Below are 10,000 nucleotides of genomic sequence, written 5' to 3' on the forward strand. Positions count from 1 at the left end.
GCCAAGGGCCAAGCGTTGGGACCTTTGAGGACATATTCAGTGCTGAAACGGAAACTGACAGTAAGGTGTAACAGGAGGAAAACCTCACAGCAATTGCACTACGAAACAACTGTCAGAGAGGGTGGAAAGTCAGATGGAAGAACGAGAATATGAACGGAGGTACAGTAAAAGGAATAACAGGGTTGAAGCTAGGGGCCTAAGGAAGGGACGCTGCAAAGAACCTTGAGTAATGTCTACAGTGCACCGCATGAGGTGCACTGACGGCACTAGCCCCCTACGGGGAGGTACAATTACTGGGCAAAGCACGCTGTGTGAATATTAAAATAAACAGCCCCGCTGTGTACATAAGTCGGAAGATACTTGTGTAAGAAAAAACGCCCACAATTACAATAACTGAAAAGCTCTCTAAAAATAACAGGCGTTCCACGTATGAACTCAGAACTCTACTTGTTTAAAACTTTTATTGAATAACTCAGTAAACAACAAATAGCAACAAGACGATTTGAACGTGAGGAAAAAAGTATACAAGTGGAAAATGTGCCCAAGTTTCTTCGGCGCATCTAGTTTTCTGTACGTCGTGTAATCAAGGCCACCGAAAATATATCTATCTTTAGGTGGTCTTGGTAAAATGCTGTATGAGCCACGGCACATGAAACTTTAATAACCACGGCCCGGTATTGGCTTATCTTGTACCGTTGCCAGAAGCAGGATTATGGCTAACTTTAACCTTAAATAAAATAAAAACTATTGAGGCTACAGGACTGCAATTTGGAATGTTTGATGACTGGAGGGTGGATGATCAACATACCAATTTACAGCTCCCTAGGCTCAGTAGTTTTTGAGATCCGAGGGCGGACAGAAAAAATGCGGACGTACAGACAAAGATATGTCAATACTTTTCTTTTACAGAAAACTAAAAACAGTATGAATATTTCCCTGCATCAACATCACCCCTCGAATGACTTGCCATCTCTTCCTCTATCTGTCCAAAGCAGGAAAAGTAAAACCTTAATTCTCTAAAGCAGGAAAAGTAAAACCTCAATTCTCTAAAGCAGGGAAAGTAAAACCTCAATTCTCTAAAGCAGGAAAAGTAAAACCTCAATTCTCTAAAGCAGGAAAATTAAAACCTCAATTCTCTAAAGCAGGAAAAGTAAAACCTCAATTCTCTAAAGCAGGAAAATTAAAACCTCAATTCTCTAAAGCAGGAAAAGTAAAACCTCAATTCTCTAAAGCAGGAAAAGTAAAACCTCAATTCTCTAAAGCAGGAAAATTAAAACCTCAATTCTCTAAAGCAGGAAAAGTAAAACTCAATTCTCTAAAGCAGGAAAAGTAAAACCTCAATTCTCTAAAGCAGGAAAAGTAAAACCTCAATTCTCTAAAGCAGGAAAAGTAAAACCTCAATTCTCTAAAGCAGGAAAAGTAAAACCTCAATTCTCTAAAGCAGGAAAAGTAAAACCTCAATTCTCTAAAGCAGGAAAAGTAAAACCTCAATTCTCTAAAGCAGGAAAAGTAAAACCTCAATTCTCTAAAGCAGGAAAAGTAAAACCTCAACTCTCCAAAGCAGGAAAAGTAAAACCTCAATTCTCTAAAGCAGGAAAAGTAAAACCTCAATTCTCTAAAGCAGGAAAAGTAAAACCTCAACTCTCCAAAGCAGGAAAAGTAAAACCTCAATTCTCTAAAACAGGAAAAGTAAAACCTCAATTCTCTAAAGCAGGAAAAGTAAAACCTCAATTCTCTAAAGCAGGAAAAGTAAAACCTCAATTCTCTAAAGCAGGAAAAGTAAAACCTCAATTCTCTAAAGCAGGAAAAGTAAAACCTCAATTCTCTGAAGCAGGAAAAGTAAAACCTCAATTCTCTAAAGCAGGAAAAGTAAAACCTCAATTCTCTAAAGCAGGAAAAGTAAAACCTCAATCGTCTAAAGCTAGAAACGTAAAGCCTCAACAAATCATACATAAGGTTCACCCTTTAGCGTGTGACAATCACACTTACAACGGAAATCCACATAGATAAATGTGATAAGAGTGTGCAGGAAAGGGGTCTGACAGACGGCCGTGAAAATAAGACTGGCCTGTCAAAGAGACACTTGGAATCACTGTGCAGGAGATTAAAAAATGGCAAAAATGACAGTCTAAAAAGACAAATAAAAAAAAAAAACATACCATTCCACGGCTCTCCCAGACTAGAATTTCCTGTGGTTGACAACAAGGTCTTTGTTGAGACACTCACCTGTAAAGAGAAAAGATTACCGTATATGAGACACGTGTTCTTTAATATGTAGTGATATTATTTCAAAATAAATGCCTGCTAACCAACCTGACACGGTAACATATTCTTTAATATGTAGTAATGCTATTGAGAGAGAGAGAGAGAGAGAGAGAGAGAGAGAGAGAGAGAGAGAGAGAGAGAGAGAGAGAGAGAGAGAGAGAGACGGAAACAAGAAAATTGACGATAATTTCTACGTGCATTTTCAAGTACTGAGAGAGAGAGAGAGAGAGAGAGAGAGAGAGAGAGAGAGAGAGAGAGAGAGAGAGAGAGAGAGAGAGAGAGAGAGTTACATATATAGAAATTATGGTAAGAGCAAATTACATTAATGAAATCTAATCTAAAATAAAAAAAAAAAAAATGAGCTGCAAGGTTAAGACAGTGATCATGAATTAACATTCACAAAGGGCAGAAACTAAACCGTCATAATACAGTCTTCTGCCAACAAGGTTCGAACCCCACTTGAGAAGGACAACTTCTTCATTCACTTCTACAGCGCTTTCGAGATTTCCACAGAAAAGCGCGTCTAAAATGATTAAGTTAAAGAGAAGTTAGAGAGATCGCCGCGACCACGACAGAACACGAATCGGTGAATGTGACCAACAGATCTGATCTCTTTCCAGAAAGGACCGATTTCCAAAACACAAAAGAACGCATCCAGGAACCATTACAAATAGGAGAAGGGGGTGGGAGGCGGGGTGGCAGTTCCGACATTTAGCGAATCATCACAGCGAAACGGAATTCATAAATGAGCGGATGATTCCATTCCATTTTAGAAGCAGCCGCCGCCTGTTCCACGCCGGAGCGCACTCATCCGCCGAGGGATCTCGAATTTCCCGACACAAACAATGAAACGTCATCTGCGGAGGGAATTCAGACCCTTTCATGCGTCGATGGCCGCTCCGCTCTGCCTGTGGCCCCCTGAATTCGTTCTCTCGGGAGATGATGCCCTGTGTCTTAGGATAAAATGCTGTTCCCAAACGTACAGATGCGGTTTCTGAACGCCATGTTTCTCAATCTATATAATAATAAAATCCGAGTGGACATGACACAGCCACCCATCCCATGCAAACCGGTTTGTCCACCCCGTTTGGAGCGGGGTAGGTAGGGGATCGGGAGGGTAGGGGAGACACCAACCTTCCTCCTGCTAAACTGTTTGTTCGCCCTGGGTGGGGGCGGGGTAGGTAGTGGAATGGGAGGGTAGGGGAGACATCCACCCTCCTCCTGCAAACCTGTTTGTCCGACCCGGGTGGGGACGGGTAGGTAGGGGATCGGGAGGGAATGGGAGACAGCAGCGCCGGGTTCCAGCGCACGCCAACAAGCTTGTTAAAAAAAAAAAGCAATTTTTAAAAGTAAAATATGCAGTGTTTTCCTAATATAGACACTTTGTTCAGGCATCTGTACACAAAACGTTATTCGGCTAAGTACGATTTCAATTGCAGGCAGGTTGATTAATCACAATTTCCGGAACTGTGTTTAGCAGCGGCAGACATACTCGTATTTTAAAATTTAATAATACCTCTTATATTGTAAGGATAGCTTTCAAAAGCTAATGTACTAATTATTAGTTTTCTCCAGTGATATGAAAGTTACTGAAACTACTGTACAGTACAATACATACGCAAACACACACGCTCATATATATATATATATATATATATATATATATATATATATATATATATATATATATATATATATATATATATATACATATATATATATATATATATATATATATATACACACATATATATATATATATATATATATATATATATATATATATATATATATATATATATATATATATATATATATATATATATATATATATATATATATATATATATATACACACATATATATTGGAGAACCTGATCTCCGCCCGGGAACTACTGAAATACGGCATTCCATATATCACCATTACTACATTGGCTGGGCAGTAGCCAAAGGCCACTATAATTCAAGCAGTAGCATTTATTGTCTAAGGCACCGCTCCAAAGAAAGTATAGCTGCCATTATTCATGGAAATGCTTTATCTGCGCATTCTGCGCGATCTCTCACAGAGCAATGTCGTTTAGAATTCTATCAGACAACTAAGAATGCCACTCGCATAGACATTTACTTGAAAAAATTTCAAGGTCCGTTGAGTTTAAATAAAAATATTCTTCGATGAATCACGTGCGGAAGATTTGGTTCTTACAATTGTGTCACTTATGAGCAACAGTTTTGAGAGAGAGAGAGAGAGAGAGAGAGAGAGAGAGAGAGAGAGAGAGAGAGAGATGGAATTTAATAAAGATATCCTTCGATGAATCATGTGCGGAAGATTTGGTTCTTACAATTGTAACATTTATGAGCAACAGTTTTGAGAGAGAGAGAGAGAGAGAGAGAGAGAGAGAGAGAGAGAGAGAGAGATGGATGGAATTTAATAAAAATATCCTTCGATGAATTTTTAAAATTGTAACATTTATGAGCAGAGAGAGAGAGAGAGAGAGAGAGAGAGAGAGAGAAGGACTGTTAGAGGATATATACGACCTTGAGCATTATCGTAATTATGAGCAACAGTTTTAAGAGAGAGAGAGAGAGAGAGAGAGAGAGAGAGAGAGAGAGAGAGAGAGAGAGAGAGAGAGAGAGAGAGGAGGAATGTTATATGATATATACGGTCTTGATCATGATCGTAATTATGAGCAACAGCTTTGAGAGAGAGAGAGAGAGAGAGAGAGAGAGAGAGAGAGAGAGAGAGAGAGAGAGAGAGAAGGGATGTTAGATGATATATACAGCCTTGAACATTATCGTAATTATGAGCAATAGTTTTGAGAGAGAGAGAGAGAGAGAGAGAGAGAGAGAGAGAGAGAGAGAGAGAGAGAGAGAGAGAGAGAGAGAGAGAGAAGGGATGTTAGTTGATATATACAGCCTTGAACATTACCGTAATTATAAGCAACAGTTTTGAGAGAGAGAGAGAGAGAGAGAGAGAGAGAGAGAGAGAGAGAGAGAGAGAGAGAGAGAGAGAGAATCATGTTCGCAGGCTGGGTATTACATCACGATGCTACTGACTAAAAGAAAAGTCCCGAACACGGAGCTACAGATGAAAAAAAGAAGACGGTATAAAATGGAGAACGTGCCTTGCTCATCGATGAGAAAACAGATACACCCTCACAATTTGCCTTACGAGAGAGAGAGAGAGAGAGAGAGAGAGAGAGAGAGAGAGAGAGAGAGAGAGAGAGAGAGAGAGAGAGAGAGGTCTTTGTAATCTGTTAACAAATGCATTTACACATCTGTGGTTATATAATACATAGTATAAAAATGAGAGAGAGAGAGAGAGAGAGAGAGAGAGAGAGAGAGAGAGAGAGAGAGAGAGAGAGAGAGAGAGAGATGGATGCCTTAGTAATCTGTTAACATATGGTATTTACACATCAGTGGTTATATAATGAATAGTATAAAATGAGAGAGAGAGAGAGAGAGAGAGAGAGAGAGAGAGAGAGAGAGAGAGAGAGAGAGAGAGAGATGGATGCCTTAGTATTCTGTTAGCAAATGCATTTACACATCTGTGGTTATATAATGTACAGTAAAATAAGAGAGAGAGAGAGAGAGAGAGAGAGAGAGAGAGAGAGAGAGAGAGAGAGAGAGAGAGAGAGAGAGAGAGAGAGAGATGGATGTCTTATTAATCTATTAACAAATGGATTTACACATCTGTGGTTATATAATGTATAGTATAAAAATAGAGAGAGAGAGAGAGAGAGAGAGAGAGAGAGAGAGAGAGAGAGAGAGAGGAACTCTTCTTCCGCCCAACCCAATCACCAAATCTTGAACATTTTCTGTGCCATTTTTCCCATTCATTCATAGGGCTAGAAGGGTGAGGAGGACTAGAAGGCTGAGGAAGACTAGAAGGCTGAGGAAGACTAGAAGGGGGAGGAGGACTAGAAGGGTGAGGAAGACTAGAAGGGGGAGGAGGGCTAGAAGGCTGAGGAGGACCTCTGTTCGGAGCAAATGAAAGTAGGAGCTGAGAAGCAAACAGAAGGCCGGAGAATTTTCCAAGACGAAGGAAGAGAAATTCCTCTACGGGAATAAATCGAGAGAGAGAGAGAGAGAGAGAGAGAGAGAGAGAGAGAGAGAGAGAGAGAGAGAGAGAGAGAGAGAGAGAGAGAGAGAGAAAAAATGGAGGTGGGAGAGCCCTTGGAAAACGAGACAAACCCAATATTAGTCTGGGTCGAGCTTCCATACGTTCATTCATATGGATGGGATACCACAATATACACAGATAAGTAAAGACCAGCGCCCACCGCACACAGGTTTTTCTTTTCCTTAACCTTTCATATTCATTTCGAGTGCAAATCCTCCGGATAAATTTTTAAATCTGGACGTTAAATGAAATCATGGATAACTTTAAGAATCAGGAAAACGTCTGAAAAGAGGTCAAATTAAATTTGCCTATCCTGATTCTTCCCCCTAATTTTCTGAAGTTTTAATGAAAAAGTGTATAGCCTTCGGAATGGGATGGATTATAGAGTTTAGGCCAAAGGCCAAGCACTGGGACCTATGAGGTCACTCAGCGGTGGAAAGGAAATTGAGAGTAGGTAGGTTTGAAAGGTGTAACAGGAGGAACACCTCAAAGCAGTTGCACTATGAAATAATTGTTAGGAGAGGGTGGACAGCATGATGGAATTAAGATAATATGAAAGGAGGTACAGTAAAATGAATGAAAGGGGTTGCAGCTAGGTGCCGAAGGGACGCTGCAAAGAGCCTTTAGTAACGCCTACAGTGCACCACATGAGGCGCACTAACGGCACTACCCAACCGCCCCCTTACGGTGTGTATACTTTGGAACATTATGAAAAAGTATAATTAACTTAAAACAAAAGAAAATCAACAATTAGGGCTTTGAAAGCTTCACTCCAGTAAAATGACCAAACCCATAAATCGAATGCACAATGCATTTCATTTGATTCTGTTTACTCATGTAACTATAATTAAAATTTGGCGTGACAGCCATCACTGGTCCCGAGGTAACTTGCATCTAATGAATGTTTGCGATCCTTCGGCACAGCGGTTCTCAATCTTTTTTTTATATATAGGTGTATATGTACGTACATATATATAATATATATACATATACATATTTGTTAATGTATTAGAGTAGACACACTGATAATATTATATGGAGACTTCTGCAAACTTTTCTTTTACAAATGTTCATTGAGAAGATTTAGCCACAACAAAATTCATGACAATCTTGCTGCACCCAGTTTGAGAATCGCTGCTTTGGCATAATGACTGATTTTAACATACCTCCCATTACACGGTGACAATGATAAAACACGACAGAAGATGTTTATTAATATTACTGACAAAATAACATTTGAAAATTAAGATGCAAAAAAAAGGAACGCTCTTCAGTGATCAAGAAATTAAATACAGCTGCCGAAATTTGAAGTAATCGACTCCAAATCTATAATTCTAACAGAATCTACAACCACAACAGCGAACACGCACAAACAAATACAACACTGCAAAGGGACAAACAATCTCCTCGACCGCATCTACAACCACAATACCGGATACGCGCTAAATAAATAGCAGCAAAGAAAGAAACAATCTAAAGGGACAAAGGAACAAACAATCTCCACAAAGGGGGGGGGGGGGGAACACACGAAGCACAAAAAAAGTAATGGGAAAAAAGTCAGCAATGGTCCCTCCCCAAGACCCGCCCTGGAGAGTGGGAGGGAGGGAAGGACGCAGGCCATATAAATCCGTGGCCATCTCGACCAGCGATCAACAAATATCGAGATAACAAGCCGACCACGAAATGAATCAGCGAGCCCTTGAACCACGAACCCCACAGAGACTATAAACCACCGGAACATAATGAATCACCAAATCCAAGGAAACTGGCCGCGGAAGGGGAGGGAAGAGGCACCAACCTTCCAGAGTAGAGAAGGACAGAGGAGATTAGGAGTATATAGAGAAAAACGTTCAGGAAGTAAGAGTGCGGCTGAAAGCATTTTATATATATATATATATATATATATATATATATATATATATATATATATATATATATATATATATATATATATATATATGTATGTGTGTAGAGTCTACTGGTCACTTTTACCAGATACATATGTAATTGTAATATCTACAATGTCCTCATAATATCTTCATATTTCTCGCACTTGGATCTTAAGGCTTTGTAGTGACAAGCGTATCCAAAATAACGCGAAGAATTCGAGAAGTTAAGAGGGCATTGTGACTATTACAATTACATATATTAGATTAAATATATATATATATATATATATATATATATATATATATATATATATATATATATATATATACATATTTATATATATACTGTATGTATATATAATACATATATATATATATATATATATATATATATATATATATATATATATATATATATATATATATATATATATATATATATATATAATATCTATCTCGGTTAATCTACAGAACCTCCTTACAACTTCCCCACTTCCTGACATTTCTGAAACGCTGTCCAACAGGGAGAGGAAACAAGTGAAGGTGCTGTTTCCGTCCTTGGGGGGATTCGAACCGACAGGAACGGTGCGGTTAACGGTAACCTCGTTCTCTTTACCCTACCCGACGGTTCGACCAACCAGGAACTGAAATAGTTTCTTAGGAAATGAAACAGTTTTTTCAGTTATTTACCCTTCAAAAATATATAAAAAAAGTAAAAAAATGCTCCTTAGTTTCTTCGGCGCAATCGAGTTTTCTGTACAGCGTAAAATCAAGGCCACCGAAAATAGATCTATCTTTCGGTGGTCTCGGTATAATGCTGTATGAGCCACGGCCCATGAAACTTTAACCAGATGCCATACGATTACAGTTACATTTAACCTTAAATAAAATAAAAACTACTGAGGCTAGAGGGCTGCAATTTGGTATGTTTGATGATTGGAGGATGGATGATCAACATACCAATTTGCAGCCCTTAAACCTCAGTAATTTTTAAGATCTGAGGGCGGACAGAAAAAGTGCGGACAGAATAAAGTGCGGACGGACAGACAAAGCCCGCACAATAGTTTTCTTTTACTGAAAACTAATAATAATTGTGTAACTTAAGATATAAAAACAAACTAAGCATTTAACTTGAATAAACAACTGCAAATGAAACACAATATCAGAAGTATTCACAAGCAACAAATGTTAACCAAGGAATATTAGGAATGAATGAAACTTACAATAATCAAAATATTTTTTTAAAAACTTTTACGAGACCGTCGAAAAATATGATAAAATCTAAACGGCATGTTAAATTTAGTGGAAATGTTAAAACCTTTACGAAATGATGAAAGAGTGACATGGAAAATGATGCTATACTAACATAATAATAATAATAGTAATAATAATAATAATAATAATAATAATAATAATAATAATAATAATAATAATAATAATAATAATAATAATAGTCCCTCTTTCAAGCAAGTGCTATTGAAAGAAATTCCTGCATCAGCTGCACTGATGTTGTACAGAGTCTTCTCTATTTTCCTTATAACAGTTTTTCTCTGTTACTGCAACTGGCGAGTAACAGAGAGAAAACTGTTACAAGGAAAATAGAGAAGACTCTATACAAGATGAATGCAGCTGACGCAGCAATTTCTTTCAATTAACAATAATAATAATAATATTCTTTATTTCAGCTCAGAGCCATATACAAGGAATATACTAACAAGAGGCATTA

At 38.1% G+C, this 10,000-nt stretch overlaps 1 protein-coding gene across 1 annotated transcript in view; it reads right to left on the bottom strand.

Annotated features, from left to right (window-relative positions):
• The window catches only part of CASK (peripheral plasma membrane protein CASK), a 1,131,710-nt gene that overhangs the window by 684,431 nt on the left and 437,279 nt on the right, over positions 1–10,000 (bottom strand). Inside the window, exon 2 of the mRNA XM_067081602.1 lies at positions 2,160–2,226. Coding sequence (XP_066937703.1) covers positions 2,160–2,162 — 3 coding nt within the window. The 5' untranslated portion in view covers positions 2,163–2,226. The remainder of the gene's footprint in view (positions 1–2,159; positions 2,227–10,000) is intronic.

Source organism: Macrobrachium rosenbergii, chromosome 37 (assembly GCF_040412425.1).
Source record: "Macrobrachium rosenbergii isolate ZJJX-2024 chromosome 37, ASM4041242v1, whole genome shotgun sequence".
Taxonomy (NCBI): domain Eukaryota; kingdom Metazoa; phylum Arthropoda; class Malacostraca; order Decapoda; family Palaemonidae; genus Macrobrachium; species Macrobrachium rosenbergii.